Source organism: Eumetopias jubatus, unplaced genomic scaffold (genome assembly GCF_037043125.1).
Source record: "Eumetopias jubatus isolate StellerSeaLion01/CBP00866 unplaced genomic scaffold, mEumJub1_p1.0 scaffold_10, whole genome shotgun sequence".
NCBI lineage: Eukaryota > Metazoa > Chordata > Mammalia > Carnivora > Otariidae > Eumetopias > Eumetopias jubatus.
The window spans coordinates 50,896,088-50,915,362 of NW_028274816.1; the positions used below are offsets into that span (position 1 = coordinate 50,896,088).

A 19,275-nucleotide genomic window follows, 5' to 3' on the forward strand; every position below is an offset into this window, starting at 1 on the left:
AGTTGGTTAAGTGTCTGCGTTCGGCTCAGGTCATGATCCCAGGGTCCTGGGATCTAGTCCCGCGTTGGGCTCTGTGCTGGGCAAGGGGCCCGCTTCTCCCTCTCCCTCTGCTGCTCCCCCTGCTTTATGCTTGTTCTCTCTCTCAAATAAATAAATAAAACCTTAAAAAAAAAAAAAAGAATAGCTTGGCAGTGAAGGTTGGCAGACACCACCTTCAATCAAGTGATTGAGGTGAGCCTCATCAATAATAGGACAAGCTGAAGTCCTGCACCACCTGATGGAATGCAATGAGGACAAAATGTCACTTCTGTGATATTCTTGCCAAAGATGCTTAATCTGAATCTAGAAGGAAACTTCAGACAGAACCAAACTGAGGGACATTCTATAAAGCAAAACTGGCTTATAAGGTTTAAAACTGTCAAGCTCATGAGAGTATAAAAGTGACAGAGGAACGGTTCCAGATGGGAGGAGACTATAGAGACATGACAGCTCGAAGCCATTGCACGTGATTTTTTTTTTTAATTAGAGAGAGAGAGAGAGAGAGAGAAAGGCAGAGAAGGAGGGAGGGGCAGAGGGAGAGGGAGAGAAAGAATCCTCAAGCAGATCCCCGCTGAGTGCGGAGCCTGTTGCAGGGCTCGATCTCATGACCCTGAGAACATGACCTGAGCCAAAATCAAGAGTTGGACGTTCAACCAACTGAGCCACCCAGGCGCCCCCCATTGCATGTGATTTTGACCTGGATCCTTTTGCTGCAAAAAACATTATCGGGCTATGGCAAACTTGAATGGACTCTAAAGATTACAGGAATGGTGTTGGGTGTCCCCAAGCCTACCCACCACGTTTGGAGGTTTTCTAGAAGGACTCATGGGACTCGGCATATGGTTGTACTCAGCTAAGATTTATTACAACAATGTACTAAGGATACACAGCCAAGTCATCTGGGGAAAAGGCACATGTGGGTTTCCTTCTGCTCTCTTCCTCCCATGAAGGATCACAGAGCACAACCAAAATGTAGCAACATCTGTGTGATGTTTCTGCCCAAGGAAGCCCGCTAGAATTTCAGCATCTGAGGTTTTTACTGGGGGGCCAGTCACAGAGGCAGCCTCGGCTTGGCATGTACCAAAATTTTGGACTCCAAGAAGGAAGGCAAGTGCTTGGCGTAAACCACGTGTTTGCATGATCCCAGCTCAGTGGACAACCCTCCTCACTCGGGGAATGATGGGAATGCTACGGATGCCAAATTCCCAGGGGCCAGCCAATGGCCAACCTAGTGATCGGGTCTTTCTAAAGAGAGCTAACTCGGGCCTGCTAGGCTCACTCTTCTCTGCAGTCGCCTCCATTGACCCTTGGCCAAGGCAACCTTATAGCCAAATCATTATCAGTCGGACCCCCAAGGCGGTGGTCAGTTATGGCCCCCATGGTCCAGGACTTAGCCAGTTAAGGCAAACCCCATTAACCAGAATGATCTGTCCTAGAAAGCCGTGTGGCTTCCTCAAGTTTCTAGACGAACATCTGTGGTGCCTGAGACATCAGCTTAGGGCCAGCACCTTCTGGTCACCAGGCCAAAGCTGACTGGAAAGACGTGTTAGGGTACAACACACCCAAGAATAATCCCAGAAGGGACGTGTGGGATCCCCAGAAGCAAAGACTTCATCACTATGAGGATGTGACATGTGCCGATCAGGCAGGACAGGTTTACAGGACCCCCAGGGTAGCCTCTGCTCTGGGGCCTTCCCACCCCAGGCTTGCCAGGCCAGTCCAGATGGTTCAGTTCAGGGCCTGTTTTCAGAGGGAATGCCCGAAGCAGGCAGTTCCAAACATTTTGCTTTTCTGTGATTGCCAGTTTGTCCACCTCATGAGCACGGATGGCAGGGGGATGCATTCAGGGCCGGGGTCACCTCCTGCTGTCTCCTCATCAGCTTGGTCAACTGTGACTGGTTGGAGGGATAGCCAGCAACACTTCGGCTTCCCGGAGAAGTTCTGAAAGATGCAGACCACCAAAGTCTCTCCCCCGACTCTGGTACCTCCCCAGGGGCCAAGGTTGTGTTTCTCCTTTTTTGTTACAACATCAGTGTGGCTCATTCAGTTGTCATCACTTTACATTTTTTTCCCAAACTTTTTTTTATTATTGAGGTAAAATTCACATAATATATTGTCTCCACGTTAGTCATTTAAAAATGTACAATTCAGGGGCGCCTGGGTGGCTCAGTCGGTTAAGCGTCTGCCTTTGGCTCAGGTCGTGATCCCGGTGTCCTAGGATCGAGCCCCGCATCAGGCTCCCTCCTCAGTGGAGGGTCTGCTTGTCCCTCTTCCCTCTGCCCTGCTCCTTCTCTCTCCCTCTCTCCCTCTCTCCCTCTCTCCAATAAATAAATAAATAAAATCTTTAAAAATGTACAATTCAATGGCTTTTAGTACATTCACAGTGTTGTACAACCATCTTCACCATATAGCTCCAGAACATTTCATCCCTCCATAAAGAAACTACCAATAAGAGTCACTCTCCCTTCCTCCTCTCCTCATCCCCTGGCAACCACTAGTCTATTTTCTGTCCCTATGGATTTGCCTATTCTGGGCATTTCACAGAAATGGAATCATATCGTATGTTGCTTTCTTTCATTGAGCATAACGTTTTCAAGGCGACTTCATGTTGTAGTGTACTCATTCCTCCCCACCTCCGATCCTTTTTCTGGCTGAATAATATTCCATTGTATGGATATATTTCATTTTGTTTAACCGTTCATCAGTTGATACACATTTGGGTTACTTCCTCTTCTCAGCTATTATGAACAATGCTGCTCTGAACATTCACGGACACGTTTTTGTGTGAACACGTTTTCAAGGCTCCTTAGGTATATGTGTAGGAATGAAATTGCCAGGTCATACGGTAATTCTATGTTTAACTTTTTTCTTTTAAGATTTTATTTATTTATTTGACAGAGAGAGACACAGCGAGAGAGGGAACACAAGCAGGGGGAGCGGGAGAGGGAGAGGCAGTCTTCCCGCGGAGCAGGGAGTCCAATGCGGGGCTCGATCCCAGGACCCTGGGATCATGACCCAAGCTGAAGGCAGACGCTTAACGACTGAGCCACCCAGGTGCCCCTATGTTTAACTTTTTGAAGACCTGTCAGACTGCCTTCCCAAGCAGCTGTACCATTTCACATTCCCACAGACCCACAGTGTCTGAGGTTCCAATTTTTCACATCACCACCAACATTTGTTATTTTCCACGCTTTTGCTCATAGTCATCTTAGTGGGTGTAAAGTGGTGTCTCATTGTGGTTTCGATTTGCATTTCCATAATGACTAATGATGTTGAACATATTTCCGTATATTTATCAACCACTTGTATATCTTCTTTGCAGAAAGGAGTATCTATTCGTGTTCTCTGCCCATTTAAAAACTGGGCTATTTTTTCATGGTTGAGCGTGAAAGTTCTTTCTATATTCTGGATACTAGGCTTTTATAAGATAATGATTTGCAAATATTCTTTTCCATTCTGTAGGTTGTCTTTTCACTCTCTTGATGGTGTCCTTTGATGCACATCAGTTTTTAACTTGGAGGAAGTCCAATTTATCTATCTTTGTTTCTGTGGCTTGTGCTTTTGGTGCCATATCTAAGAATCAATTGCCAAATCCAAGGTCATGAAGATTGACTGCTATATTTTCTAAGAACTTTATAGTTTTGGCTCTTAGATTTAAGTCTTTGATCCACTGTGAGTTGATTTTTGTATATGGTGTGAGGTAAGGATTCGATTTCATTCTTTTACATGGTCATCCAGTTGTCTCACACCATTTGTTGAAAAAGCAATTCTCTTCCCATTGGATGGTATTGATACCTTTGCAGGAAATCAATTGAATGTAGATGAGATTTTTTCTGGACTCTCAATTTTATTCCATGGATCTATATGTCTATCTTTATGCCAGTACCACACTGTTTTGATTACTGTAGTTTTTTTTTTTAAGATTTTATTTATTTATTTGAGAGAGAGAGAGAATGAGAGATAGAGAGCATGAGAGGGAAGAGGGTCAGAGGGAGAAGCAGACTCCCCGCCGAGCAGGGAGTCCGACGTGGGACTCGATCCCGGGACTCCAGGATCATGACCTGAGCCGAAGGCAGTCGCTTAACCAACTGAGCCACCCAGGTGCCCCTGATTACTGTAGTTTTGTACTAAGTCTTGAAACTCGAAAGTGTAAATCCTATAATTTTATTCTTTTTTAAGATTGCTTAAAATTGCAATTGGGGCCCCTTGCAATTCCATATGAATTTTAGGATAAGCTTGTCCATTTCTACAAAAAAGGTAATTTTGATAGGGATTATATTGAATCTGTAGGTCAATTTGGAGAGCATTGTCATCTTGACAATATTAAGTCTTCCAATAAATGAACCTGGGGTATCTTTCCATTTATTTATGTCTTCTTTAATTTCTTTCGGCAATGTTCGGTAGTTTTCAGTGTACAAGTAGTTCACTTCCTTGGTTAAATTTATTCCTATGTATTTTATTCACTTTGATGCTATGGTAAATGGAACTGTTTTCTTAATTTCATTCATTAATGATCATTGGTAGTGTATAAAAATTCAAGTGAAATTTGTATATTGATCTTGTATCCTGCAACTTTCCTGAATTCAGTTATTAAGTTATTAGCTGTAACAGTTTGTGTGCATATGTGTGTGTGTGTACTTAAGAATTCCAAATTTATTTTATAAAATTCTCATTCAAACTTTTTATCCAGAAGGGTTGGATGCAATAAGGGACAAAAGCATTTTCACAGAAAAACATTTTTATGGCATCTGTTTGGGTTTGCATCTCAGTTGTAGCATTTTAAATTTTGGCCTGACTGGATTTTAGTTCTTTTATCTCTGCAGTAAGGGATTCCCTAGTGTCTTCTATGCTTTTTTCAAGAGAAAAACATTTTTATAAAAGTTAATGAGAAAGACACACCATGGGGCACCTGGGTGGCTCAGCCGGTTAAGCGTCTGCCTTCGGCTCAGGTCATGATCTCAGAGTCCTGGGATCAAGCCCTGCATCAGGCTCCTTGCTCAGCGGGGAGCCTGCTTCTCCTTCTCCCTCTGCCTCCCTCTTCCTGCAGCTCCCTTTGCTTGTGCTCTCTTTCTCTCTCTGTCAAATAAATAAATAAAATCTTTAAGAAAAGAGAGAGAGAGAGAAAGACACACCATATCCAGGAATTGGTCAGGACAAAAACCTGAATATTCAACAATTTTCAGAATCATTTTAATACAACCCCTACCCCTTTTGTCCTGATCATTTATCCAGTGAGCAGCATGAAGAAGATCAGCCTCATCTGAGGACAGCTGCACTTAGTAATCAAGCTGCCTTCCCGAGGTGCACATATCAGGAGAAAGAGGAGGGAAGTAGAGTCAGACTGAGTTCATTGTTGCAAACTGCCACTAATCGGGAAAGCAGAACACAAGCCAACAGCAGTGCAACACCCCTCCACAGGGGTCCAGAGTCCACTGTGATGTGGCCAGAGGGGTCACAATCCCTGTGATGGGCTCTCCCCCAGCTTGCAGCTCTTGGCAGGAATCACAAGATAGAACGGCATTAGAAATTAGGATCCACATCAGAAATAGAGAGCTGAGCAGTAGCTTGATTTTCGACGGTTCCTTCCAAAAAGAAGCCTTTTCCTGTGGGCATTCTTATGTGACCCAGTGGTCCAGCTGGGGTCCATGATGTTTGCACAGTTCAGGCTGTTTTCCATCTGCCAACGTCCGAGAGTGAAGCCCTGTTCACTGAGTGGATGCCTCCTTTCCACTGAGCACAGTTCACGCTGAGAAAGAAACAGTCCCCAGCAGACAGTATCAGGTTTGGGCTTAGAGTCAGGTCCAGGCAATTAGGATCTGTGAGTGCAGGAAACCAGAAAAGCCAGAGGCTTTTCTTTGGCAGCAGCAAAGCTCTGTGGAAGAACTGGAAGATCTTGTTCCAAGTCCCAATGAGGAGAACAGCTTTCCCTAAGCCCTTTTTACCTTGTCAGTCTTAGAGCTCAAATTGACCTACTTGAAAGTATACACTCCTTCAAGAGAGTAGGAGGACAAGCCACAGACTGGGGGGACAAATATTTGGAAAAGACATATCTGATAAATGACTGCTATCCAAAATATATGAAGAACTCTTCAAACTCAATGAGAAAATGAACAATCTGATTCAAAAATGAACAAAAGACCCGAACAGACATCTCACCAAAGAAGATAATACAGATGGCAAATAAGGATCTAAGATGTTTGACATCATATGTCATTGGGGAAATGCAAATTAAAACAACAGTGGGCTATGGGGTGCCTGGGTGGCTCAGTTGGTTGGGCAGCTGCCTTCGGCTCAGGTCAGGATCCCAGGGTCCTGGGATCGAGCCCCACATCAGGCTCCCTGCTCAGCAGAAAGTCTGCTTCTCCCTCTTCCTCTGCCTCTCCCCCTGCTTGTGAACTCTTGCTCTCTTTCTCTGTCAAATAAATAAATAAAATCTTAAAAAAAAAAATGGGCTACTACTACACACCTATTTTTTTTTCAGTGCAAAAAAAGGTGGTTTTATTAAACTGTGGGGATAGGACTGGTGGGCAGAAAGAGCTTCCAACTACACACCTACTAGAATGGCCCAAATTGGGGCACCTGGGTGACTCAGTCGGTTAAGCGTCTGCTGTCAGTTCAGGTCATGATCTCAGGGTCCTGGGATCTAGCCCTGTGTTGGGCTCCCTGCTCAGTGGGGAGCCTGCTTCTCCCTCTCCCTCTGCCTGTCACTTCCCCTGCTTGTGCTCTCTCTCTCTGTCAAAAAAAAAAAAAAAGATTGGCCCAAATCCATGATAACGCCATGTGCTGATGAGGGTGAGGAGCATCAGGAACTCCCATTCATTGTTGGTGGGAATCCACAATGGGGTCCAGCCACTTTGGAAGATAGTTTCTTACCAAATTAAACATACTCTTACCATATGATCCAGTAATCAAGCCTCTTGGCATTTACTCCAAAGAGTTGAAAACTTATGTCCACATGCAAAAACCTGCACACGGATGTTTATAGCAGCTTTATTCATAATCGCCCAAACTTGGGGCACCTGGGTGGCTCAGTTGTTAAGCATCTGCCTTCGGCTCAGGTCATGATCCCAGAGTCCTGGGATCGAGCCCCGCATCGGGCTCCTTGCTCGGTGGGAAGCCTGCTTCTCCCTCTCCCACTCCTGCTGCTTGTGTTCCCTCTCTCACTGTGTTTCTCTCTGTCAAGTAAATGAATAAAATCTTAAAAAAAAAATAATCGCCCAAACTTGGAAGCAACCAAAATGTCCTTCAGTAGGTGAATGGATAAGTAAACTATGGTCCACCCAGATAATGGAATATTATGCAGGGCTAAAAACAAATAAGCTATCAAGCCATATAAAGACATGGAAGAAACTTAAGTGTATATTACTAAGTGAAAGAAACCAATCTGAAAAAAAGCTACATACCGTATGATTCCAGCTATGACATTCTGGAAGGCAAAACTATGGGGACAGTAAAAGAATCAGTGGTTGCCAGAGGTCGGGGAGGAGGGGGGAGGGGATGAACAGGCAGAATGGATTTTTAGGACAGTGAAACTATTCCATGTGATACTATAATGGTGGATACATGTCATCATACATTTGTCCTAACCCATACCATGTATGACACCAAGAGTGAGCCCTAATGTGAACAATGGACTCTGGGTCATAAATAATGTGTTGATGTACGTTCAGGGATTGACAAATGTCCCTCTCTGGTGGGTAGTGGGGGAGGCTTCCTCTGCGTGTGGGGAGAGGAATATACTGGATCTGTACTTCCTGCTCAATTTCACCATGAACCTCAAACTGCTCTTTAAAAAACGATCTATTTAAAAAAACTAACAATCGGGACGCCTGGGTGGCTCAGTCGCTAAGCGTCTGCCTTCAGCTCTGGTCATGATCCCAGGGTCCTGGGATCGAGTCCCACATCGGGCTCCTTGCTCATTGAGGAGCCGGCTTCTCCCTCTCCCTCTACTGCTCCCCCTGCTTGTGCTCTCTCTCTGAGAAATAAATAAATAAAAATCTTTAAAAAAAAAGTGCTTTCTCTTAAAAAAAAAAAACCTAACAGTCAAACTGACGGTAAAATAAAGATTTTTGCTGACCCACAATCTATGTGCGTGTGCGCACACTCCTGCGTGTTTGTGTGCGTGGGTGTGTGTGTTGGCACACCAGGCCGGAAAATCAACAGCCACTGAGGGTCAGGCATTTGATCTTCATTAGCAAGCTAAAACTGTTTCAAAACTCCAAAGGGGCATTTGCCTATAGATTGAAGGTGGCCTCTCTGCATCTCGCCTCCTTTTCTCCAAAGGCTCCAACAGGCCAAAATTATAGCAAAAATCATTATTTACAGAGCCTTGTGCTTGCTTCCAATACCCCCACTGACTGCAAAAACAAGAGTGTCACACGCACGCACACACACACACACACGCAAACACGCACACACACGCACACCTCTTGTTTTTGCGGTAGCTCTCCCTGATCCGGATGATCTCTCTAGTGTATATTACAAGCATACAACATTTTATTGTTTTGTATTCTTTCACGAGATGGTGTGTTGGGTGCAGGCACAAGGGGAGACGGAGGAGAGGCTCGGGAAATCGGTTTATTACACTCAGGGGTCCGGGAGACAGGAGGGGTGCCGCGCAGAGCCCCATGGGAAAGACAGCGTGGCCAGGAGGCAGGAGGCCGACCTAGGGATAGGTTTAAGCCACGGCCTTTATTGGGGTTCCTCTGGAAAGGCAGGGCAGGGTGAACCATTTAGGACTGGTCAGTGTGCGTGATTTCAGTAGGGGTGGTCCCTAGTTGCGTGGCACCTGGCCCTTGGGCGATGAGGCTGAGGAATAGTGCCTGGAGCCGGTTGGAGGAAGTCTGGCTCTGGATTGGTTCGTTTGCGTATCAAAGGCATTCTCAGGCTGGGTTCTTTGCTGTCTCTAAGAATTGGCTAGGAGGCACCATCTCTCCCCAGCCAAAAAGGTCTTTTTTTTTTTTTTTTTTAGATTTATTTATTTGAGAGGGAGAGAGATCCTGAGCAGTGGGGAAGGGCAGAGGGAGAAACAGGCTCCCCACTGAGCAGGGAGCCCGACATGGGGCTCGATCCCAGGACGCTGGGATCAGGACCTGAGCCGAAGGCAGAGGCCTACGGTTAGGTCTGGGTGCCCAAGTCACCCAGGCACCCCAAAAAGGCCTTTTAAGCTCTCAAAATGTCATAGTATATAGAAAACAAACCAACGTGTGTGTGTGTGTCCGTGTGTGTAATCTCAGGACTACCCCATGCTCAGATATTTGCCAGAAGGACTCATGAAACTCAGTACATAGTTGTACTCAACCCGGAGTACAGTGGTGCGGTTCTATGCACAAATGGATCATAAGGTAAAAAGATACAGACACTGGAGGGTTATGTGCAGGTTCCTTGGGTCCTCTCCCTCCCCCAATGGATCATGCAGAGTGTAGTCTTGACCCAGCAACAAAAATTAGCAGCAGGTGTGTGATGCCCAGGGGAGCTCATCACAGACTCAGCACCCCAGGGTTTCACTGGGGGGTTAGTCCTAGAGACACCTTCTTTCTGCCTGGCTTATACCAAAATCCCAGGCTCCCAGAACGACAGCAAGTGTTCAGCATAAACCATACTGTTTGCACAAATAGTCTAAGCGCCAAGAGCCACCCTTATCAGTTAGGTAATGGTGGGAACACTTCCAAAATTCAAGTTCCCAGATGCCAGCTAAGGGCCAACTTTGCAAACAGGCCTTTTTTTTTTTTAAGATTTTATTTATTTATTTGACACGGAGAGAGAGAGAGAGAGCACAAGCAGGGGGAGCAGCAGGCAGAGGGAGAGGGAGAAGCAGGCTCCCCACTGAGCAGAGAGCCCAACATGGGGCTCGATCCCAGACCCTAGGATCATGACCTGAGCTGAAGGCAGATGCCCAACTGATTGAGCCACCCAGCAAAGCAAACAGGTCTTCCTTCCTTCCTTCCTTCCTTGTTCCTTCCTTCCTTTCTTCCCTCCTTCCCTCCCCCCCTCCCTCCCTTCCTTCCTTCCTTCCCTCCCTTCCTCCTTCCTTCCTTCCCTCCTTCCTTCCTTCCTGTCGTTCTTTCTTTCTAAGAGAGAGAGGTGGGAAGAGGGAGGGGAAGAGAGAGAATCTTAAGCAGGCTCCATGCCCAGCACAGAGCTCGATTTCATGACCCTGGGATCATGACCTGAGCCAAAATAAAGAGTCGGATGCTTAACCGACTGAGCCACCCAGTCGCCTTGCCAACAGGCCTTTCTAAGGCAAGGCCAGCTAGCTTAGACCTTTGGGGCAGTTATTGAATTGACATGACCATCATGATTTGGATGGTTGTATTGTGGTTATGCAGGAGGATGTCCCCAGATGTAGAAAATACACACAAAAGAATTTTGCAGTGATGCTGAAAATGTACTATTTGTTTCAGGGGGAAAAGGCTTTGTGACATACCTATAACTTCTCTGTTACATTTAAGATTGTTTCAAAATAAAAAAGTATTAAAAAAAACAATATGGAAGAGGGGAGAATCGATGGGGATGTGGGCTGAAGACTGGCCATAATCTGATAAAATTGGTGCTGGGGAGTAGATACATCGTTAGAATACTCTTCTCTCTGCTTCTGTATATATTTCAAATTCTCTGTAACAAAATAAAACAAACAAAAACCCTGTCAGCAAAGATGCCTTGGAAATGTGGTTCTTTCTAGAAGGGGAGGGAAGTTGCATTGGAGGATACTATGTATTTGTCTTCTTGTGTCTCTTGTATACAGATAAGCAAAATAAATACAAAATCACCATGACCAGAGATCACCATTGCACTAACCCTGTAACACTGTAGTTAATATTCTTTTTTTATTTTAAGTAAGCTCCACGTCCAACATGGGGCTTGAACTCACGACCCTGAGATCAAGAGTCACATGCTCTACAGACTGAGCCAGCCAGGTGCCGCTATAGGTAATATTTATTCTTCTGAATATATATATATACATATCTATGCACACACCCAGAAGGTAATCCAGGATATAAATAATTGTATGTACACGTGTGTGTATAAAGTGGTATCATTAACTTTGGCACGCGCACACACACACACATACAACATGTGCCAAAATTAAATTATATGGCTGCTTTTTTTTTTTTTTTAAGGCAGTGGTCTCCATCTTTCCCTTCCTAGATGTTTCCCATATTCCTCATATCCAAATTCCCCCAGTTGACTCAAAAATACCATCTAGAGCTGAACTGTCCAAACCAGTATCTACTCAAGGCCCACACACTCCATCTGGTCATGACTCTTATGTCTGTTTCAACCTGTCACAATCCCTTTTTTAAGAAACTGGCAAAACATGCCACCTCTGGGTGTGTTTGGCTCCTTCTCTGCTGGTGTTTCCCTTCTATGGCAAGAAAGGGGCAGAAGGCCTGACCCCTCCAATGAGCAGTTCATCCTGGGATACAGCAAAAGCAATGGCACATTTCAGGTGCATCACATCAGAAGACCTAGAACATCTAGGGGCACCTGGTTGGCTCCATCAGTACAGTGTGCGACTCTTGATCTCAGGGTTGTGAGTTAAGCCCCACACTGGGTGTAAAGATTACTTAAAAATAAAATCTTTAAAAAAAAAAAAAAAGATGACCTAGAACATTTCACTGACCCACCAGCCATGAGTTAGCCATGACCCTGCACTGGCATGAGGACAGCCTGATCCTGGCTCCCATCTAGAAAGTCACAAGTGTGGTGCCACCCTGATGCTGTACCCACACCCACTGTCCCTTCTATTGGGTGTTTTCTTCTGTAGTTTCCTTTCCCCCACTGGGACAATTTGTTGCGTTCAAACCAAGTAGTAACCAAGACAGTAAAGTTATATTTCCTACTTCAAAGATCTGAGGCACTTTTGGCAAAATAACAAATTTATTACATATGATCGGCAGATAGTTGTTGCTGATATATTATTCTTTCGATGTTTGCGCAAAATTTCAAAATAAAAACTAATTTTCTACACCATACAATCACAGGGGTTCCTTGAGGGTCTCCACACATTTTCTGAGCTGGCTGACTTTCAGCCGTGAGACCTGGTTCCCAGCCTTGAAGCTGCAGGGGGTTAAGTTTGCCACCCAAGGTGGCTGGAATTTTCCCAGCTATAAGGACAAGGTTCTACCTCAGAGATGAGCGGCCTTCTCTAAAGAGACCGATAAAGCCCCCTGAAAGCAGAGAGGAGAGGAGACAGGTCAGATGGGACTGGGGCTGAATCAGAGGGCCTCCGGAGGGAGGACTGCCCTATAATAGTGATAGGTAACTTTGAAGTAAGAACTTTCTTCTAGTAGTTTCTAGAACCTGAAGAGGGGGCCTGGCAGAACCCTCGAAGGGATCCTGGAGTACCCAGGATGCCAGGGAGGCACATGCCCTTGGCTAAAGAGAAGTTCTGGCCAGTGGTCCCCAGTCTGGAAGGCACTGGTCAGGTTGTTGGGCAAGGACAGCCCTCAACTAAGACAACCGGGCCCGCACGACCACACTGGAGTTGGTCACACGGGCTCCATAGTGACCAGCCCAGAACTGTGTGTCCTGGCCCCAGTGTTCGAAAGACACAAAGCGGACGCCCATCTTGATGTTGGAGAACACGTGGGTGACCTGTAGGTAGAGAAGAGATCAGGCAGGTTGTGCCCCAGCCTTCTTCTTGAAAGCTGAGGCTGGGGCCTTCTGGCTCAGTGGAATCACATGGTTCCTCATCCTAATTCCTGTCTCCTTGAGTCTGGGTGGGTGGGTTTTGTTCGTAACCAGGAGCATGGCGGAAGTGATGCTGAGTGATTTCCGCCAAGTGACTTCCAACGCTAAGTCAGAAAAGGCAATGCAACTTCTTTGGGTTTCTCTAGAACCTTCCTGGTGGAATCCTGAGCCACTAGTAAGTTGAGTCTGGCTGCCCCGAGGCGGCCATGATTCAAGGAAATCCAAACCAGCCCTCACAGAGAGATCCCATACTGAAGCTCTGGGACTAAATGAAGCCACCAGCTGCTATATGCACACGTACACACGTACACACATGTACACAAACACACACACCCACACACCCCACCCAGCTCTTCAGCTCCAGCCATTGTCTGAAAGCAACTACCCGAGAGACAGGAACCAGAAGCATCCCCAGCAGAGCCCTCCTTATAGAAACCCAAGAGGTAACAGATAATGTTCCCAGGCCCCACCACCCCTCTCCCCGTGTCCCTGCCAGAGACTCACCTGAAAGCAGACATTGTTGTTCCACTGTTGGATGGGAACAGGCATAGCAGAGAATTTATCCAGGACAGTCTGGTTGGCATCTAGAAGTTGGACAAGGAGTCGGTACATACAGCCACTGTCGTGTCGGGCTCCCCACCTGCGGGAGGAGGGAGGCCTTGAAGGCTGGATATGCCCACCTCATCTCTTTGGGTGTCTGCCTGCCTCCCCCCCAGAATGGCCTCCCTGTGTCTGCAAATCCAAAACATAGTCCTCGGCTCAGCACAACCTGTGTCACCTGGGAGCTTGGCCCCACTGCAGACCCAGTGACTCAGAATCTGTATTAAACGAGGTCCCCAGCTGGTCTGCAAGCACATGCATTCTCGAAGCAGTGACCCAGAGCAGCCACCCTTCAAGGCACCTCCTCCAGTATTATTCAGGTGACAATGGAAATTGCTCAATGTTTAAACGGTGGCAAAAGATGTAATTTCCAATGGGTACATTGACATTTTAAAATACAACTTTCATATCAGTCATTGAAAAGGACCACGGGAGGAGCATTAGAGTCCCACATGGGTAGAGAGATTACTTAAAAATAAAATCTTTAAGGGCGCCTGGGTGGCTCAGTTGGTTAAACGACTGCCTTCAGCTCAGGTCATGATCCTGGAGTCCCGGGATCGAGTCCCGCATCGGGCTCCCTGCTCAGCAGGGAGTCTGCTTCTCCCTCTGACCCTCTTCCCTCTCGTGCTCTCTATCTCTCATTCTCTCCCAAATAAATAAATAAAATCTTAAAAAAAAATAAAATAAAATCTTTAAAAAATAAAATAAAATAAAAGGACCACAGGAATCTATATTTAGTCGTGATGGGATACCCAGCAATATATTTTTTAAATATTTTATTTATTTAATTGACAGAGAGAGAGAGAGACAGAGAGAGAGAGGGAACACAAGCAGGGGGAGTGGGAGAGGGAGAAGCAGGCTTCCCGCCGAGCAGGGAGCCCGATGCGGGGCTCGAGCCCAGGACCCTGGGACCATGACCTGAGCCGAAGGCAGTCACTTAACCAACTGAGCCACCCAGGCGACCCGGGATACCCAGCAATATTAAAAACAAAACAAAACACAACAACATCCAATTGTCCATCGATGGTAAATGGATAAATTAAGGTATATGCACATAATAGAACAGTACACAGCAATGAAAGCAAATTCACTGCAGTTACACACAATGAGGAATCAATTTACAAACATGCAGTTCATAAGCTAGAAACAAAACATATACCGTGGGACTCATTCTCTCTCTCAAGTACAAAAATGGACAGAACTTGGGGCACCTGGGTGGCTCAGTTGGTTAAGCATCTGCCTTCAGCCCAGTTCATGATCCCGGGGTCCTGGGATTGAGCCCCACATCGGGCTCCTTGCTCAGTGGGGAGCCTGCTTCTCCCTCTCCCTCTGCCTCTCCCCCTGCTTGTGCTCTCTCTCTCTGTCAAATAAATAATCTTAAAAAAAAAAATGGACAGAATTTATCTATGGTAACAGAATTCAGGATGGCGGCTACCCTGGATGGGTAATGATGGGAAAGGAGCTGGTAACATGGATGTGTTCACTCTGTGATAATTCAGAGTCACATACCTAAAATATGTACACTTTAAATAAATAAATACATACATACATAAATAAAATATGTAAACTTAAAAAATGTACACTTTTGATGCTAGAAGTTAAAAGTTTAACTCAAGGGTAACAGGCTGTAAAAATACACAAATAAGTTTCTTCTGAGACTTCTCATCATTCTACTTCTTAGAATTAGATGTCTGCTCTACTTCTCCTGCCCAATTCTGTCCTCATGTAATAGTGACATATTCTTATTTTCTTCCGACCAGTCAAAAGACCGCCCCTCCATACTGCGCTCTGCCAACCACACACCAAAATATACGTATATGAACAGAAATTAAAATTTTTTTCTGTGACCATAAAGATCTAAGTGTTGGGCGCCTGGGTGGCTCAGTTGGTTAAGCGACTGCCTTCGGCTCAGGTCATGATCCTGGAGTCCCGGGATCGAGTCCCGCATCAGGCTCCCTGCTCAGCAGTGAGTCTGCTTCTCCCTCGGACCCTCCCCCCTCTCATGGTCTCTCTCTCTCTATCTCATTCTCTCTCTCAAATAAATAAATAAAATCTTTAAAAAAAAAAAAAGATCTAAGTGTTAACATTTTTCCTTTGGGATTGAATTATTACCCAGAAGCGGTTCCCAGACTTGGATGCAGATTGGAATCATCTGGAATTTATTTATTTATTTATTTGACAGGACAGAGATAGCAAGAGCAGGAACACAAGCAGGGGGAGTGGGAGAGGGAGAAGCAGGCTTCCTGGTGAGCAGGGAGCCCGATGCGGGGCTCGATCCCAGGACCCTTGGATCATGACCTGAGCTGAAGGCAGATGCTTAATGACTGAGCCACCCAGGCGCCCCTGGAATCATCTGGGATGTTGACAAGATATTATATAGCAAAGAATTTAGCCTTGTCCGGAGGTATGGCGGGGCTTTGCTCTCAGCTTCTGGGAGGTTCTTTCTGGATCCTTGGAATATTATGGCTGCCGGAAGTATCTTTGTTTGCCTGGGGACCTTGGGTCATACCGGATAGCCTACCAATGGGATTACAGTGGTTGGTGGCCACATCCACACAGATAGTCTCACCGTGGGGGCTAGCCACTCCAGAAAGACCCAACAATGTGGCTTAGGGTATGTCAGGTGGTATCAGTTGACCAGGAGGCCGAGATTAACCACGGGATGAAGCCCCAGTAGAAATTCTGGGCAATGAAGCTCAGGTGCACTTCCCCGGTCGGCAATATTCCATGCATATTGTCACATGGCTGCCAGGGCAGGATTGCATCCTGACTCCATGGCAAGAGAGCAACAGAAGCTCTGTGTTTGGTACTTTTGTGTTTTGATGCTGCCCTAGCTCTTCTTCCGTTGTCTCATTTTTGATTTGTTATGTTTTCCTTGTAATAAACTGTAATCATGTAATCGTTCAGTGAGTTCTATGAGTCTTCCCAGTGAATTATGGAAGGTGAGGGTGGTTTTGCGAATCCCCCAAACTTACAGCTGGTGTCGATGTGAGGTTGGTCTTGGGGACTGTGCCCGCTAACTTTGCAGTCAGCTCTAAACTTCTCAGATACTGAGACTCAGCTCTCACCCACAGGAACTCTAATTTAACTGGGGTGGGGTGTGACCTGGGCGTTGGGAGTTTTCAGTGTTCTTGCGTAATGGACAGTAAAATTTGGGAACCACTAATTGTTACGATCAAAGGGCACACCGCTGACCAAAATAACACAAATATGTTACAACAGTTTGATAACTAATGACTAAATTAAAAACAATTTTATTATAAAACACATCTCCTAATGAGATGGATTTGCAGAGTGGGGGTAAGTTAGGGTGTCTTTAGTTATAAGTGAATTTGGGAGTGCCTGGGTAGCTCAGTTGGTTAAGCGTCTGACTCTTGATTTCGGCTCAGGTCATGATCTCAGGGTTGTGGGATTGAGCTCCACGTCCGGCTCTGTGCTCAGCTGGGAGTCTGCTTGGGGGTCTCTCTCTCCCTCTCCATCTGTTCTCTCCTCCCTCCCCCCTGCCTCTCTCAAATAAATAAATAAATCTAAAAAAAAAGTGAACTTGGGGGCACCTGGCTGGCTCAGTCAGTAGAGCACACAACTCTTAATCTCAGGGTCTTGAGTTCAAGCCCCACGTTGGGCATGGAGCCTACTTAAAAACAAAACAAAAAACCGAAGTAAAAGTGAATTTGGTAAGGCTGAAATTTCAAGCAGTCACTTTGCCTAACTCTCTGGTAGTTTTTACATCTGGGGGGCCACACACCATAGTGAGGGGCTTGCTTTTTCTGTAAGACTTGAGGACTCTGAGAAAGGGACTGGACAAGAACAAACCATATGATGTTACCACCAGAGATATGATATGTAGCTGGTAATTTTAGAACTAGGGAACACAGCTGTAGAGGATCTGGAATTGCCTCCTTTGAAATGATCTGGGTCACATATCCCTTGGAAAGTCTTCGTGTACACATACCCTAGTTTCAAGACCATCACTACAGAGCATAAGCTCTACAGAGGAGTCTGAGCCTAATTTCAGGTCTCCCCAATCCCTAGCTGTGCCACCAGAGCAAATCTCCTCCCCTTTCTGAACCTCTCGATTGCTCCCAAAGCTCTGAAAAATCTGAGGTCTTGAAATATACATTCTCAGAGGATCAAGGCTCAGAAAAACAAAAACAAAAAACAAAACCCGAAAAAACACAACTAAAACACTTCCCCCTTATAAAGCACTGGCTATGTGTTTGACATGTAACCCTATCTTGTAAAGATGGGGAAACCGAGGCACACTGGGACTTGCCCAAAGCCATGAAGATGCAGAGCCAGAGACGTGGAAAAGTCTGGCTCCAGACTTTTTCAACTTAGGCAACTATCCTACACTGTGATCTCCTAAGGCAAGGAGCATGTCATTCACAGACAGGACTGAGCTGGGCCAAGTCCTTCTGTAACTGGATCCAATCTGGCATCTTGCAATCCGGCTCCATTTGGGGGTGAGGAAAGGGGCTCAATGGTTAAGTCATTCATCTCCCTGAGCTGCATCTCTTTATCTGTAAGGGATTGTTAGAGGCAGCCTCAATGAAGTCACCCACGCAATGGTCATGGCGCCTGCGGTCAGTGCTGAGCAAAGGGCTGTTTTTGTCATCATACTCACCAATCAGAGACACAAATCTCAATCTTGCCACTATCTAGCAGCTCTGGCCACAAACCCTCCTCCTCCAGGTCCAACACCTGCTTTTTGCGACACCAGCTAGGAAAGAGGGAGAAAGTTCAATGAGAACGGGCAGGTCTTCCTCACAACGGGCCCGGCCCTTGCGGGGTAGGACATTCACCTGAAAGAAGACACGAAGCAGGTCTGCGAGGGGGCCCCGGGCACCGTTGACCTGTTTCCCTCCACCACCCAGCCGTCCCCACCGTGCTGCACCATCCATTTCCGGAGGCCTTCTGTCAAATACAAGAGGCTTGCGCCCAAGTTCCTCGCCCGCCCACCCGCGGGCTGCCACCTCCCACCGGCTCCGATGAAGCCCCGCCCCCGGCCCCGCCCCCCGGCCCCGCGCTTCCCCACCCTGGCCGCAGGGGTTGCGGATGAGGTTGCGTCCGATCGGGCGGCGCTCGCAGAAGCGGCCCAGGAGGCTGGGCCTGCCGTCGCGGGCTGGGGGCAGGCAGCTGCGGGCGAGCGGCAGCAGGACGCCGTGGTCCCGGGCCAGGATGAGCAGCCACAGGGCCTGGCAGTCCACCAGGGCGCGCCAGCCCCGGCACACCCGGCGGCAGCACCCCAGCAGGGTGCGCGGGGGCACGTGGCTCAGCACCACCAGGAGCAGCTCCGGTGGCAGTTGGCTCAGGTCCAGCGCCTCCTCGGGTTCGGGCTCCGGCGCGGGGACCCGGGCGGGCCGGTCCCGGGAGGCCGAGGCACCCATGGTCCCCGCCGACCCCCCGCCAGGTTCGGTGGTGACTGCGGGAGAGTAAGGTCAAGGAGTCAGGGGCATGCAGCCTCCGCGGCGCGCGCGCAGCTGCCGCCGGCCCCGCCCCGGCTCCGGCCCCGGGTCCCAAGCCCCCAGCTTCCCAACCCGTCTGGCCCTGCAACAGATCCAGCCCGCCCCGCGCACCCGGCCCTGAGCGCTCCCGCCGGGGCCGGCCAGCCCCCCGAGTCCTACCTTGGATCAGAGCCAGGGCCCCTCGCCGGCGGGCTCTCTTCTGTCCCCTTACGTCCCCCTCCCAGCGTCCATCCTTTTACTCGTCAGGCCCTCCCTTTTTAACAGCCAGCATTTCCCAGCCCCTACCCCAACCTCCCTCTGGTCGGCCGGTCTCTGCGCTCTCTTCCCTCTGGCTGCCCAGCGGCCCCACCCCGGCCCCCAGCCAGCCCCTTCCCGCACCATCCGTACTCGCCAGACGCCCTCCTTCCCAGGTATTCCCACGGTGGGGGGTGTGGGGGAGGACTACCGAACCGGACCTGACGCCGCAGACGAGGGAGGG

General features: G+C 47.5%; 1 protein-coding gene across 1 annotated transcript; it reads right to left on the reverse strand.

Moving 5' to 3' along the window:
- Window positions 1–12,492: 12,492 nt before the first annotated feature.
- Window positions 12,493–18,719, reverse strand: FBXO27 (F-box protein 27). Its single transcript, XM_028090748.2, has 5 exons — window positions 18,368–18,719; window positions 18,135–18,246; window positions 17,957–18,052; window positions 13,237–13,372; window positions 12,493–12,636 (listed from the first exon to the last, which is right to left on the reverse strand). The coding sequence occupies exons 1-5, from the start codon at window positions 18,717–18,719 to the stop codon at window positions 12,493–12,495; spliced, it is 840 nt and encodes a 279-aa protein (XP_027946549.1).
- Window positions 18,720–19,275: the final 556 nt, after the last annotated feature.

Bases quoted from the DNA above. Each gene is read 5' to 3' on its own strand.
- FBXO27 (XM_028090748.2), bottom strand. From the start codon at position 18,719: ATGGGTGCCTCGGCCTCCCGGGACCGGCCCGCCCGGGTCCCCGCGCCG. The intron at 18,053-18,134 runs GTGAATGTCCTA...CCTCTTTCCTAG, and splicing joins TGCTTCGTGTCTTCTTTCAG to CTGGTGTCGCAAAAAGCAGG. The intron at 13,373-17,956 runs GTGAGTATGATG...CTCCTCCCGCAG, and splicing joins GAGATTTGTGTCTCTGATTG to GTGGGGAGCCCGACACGACA.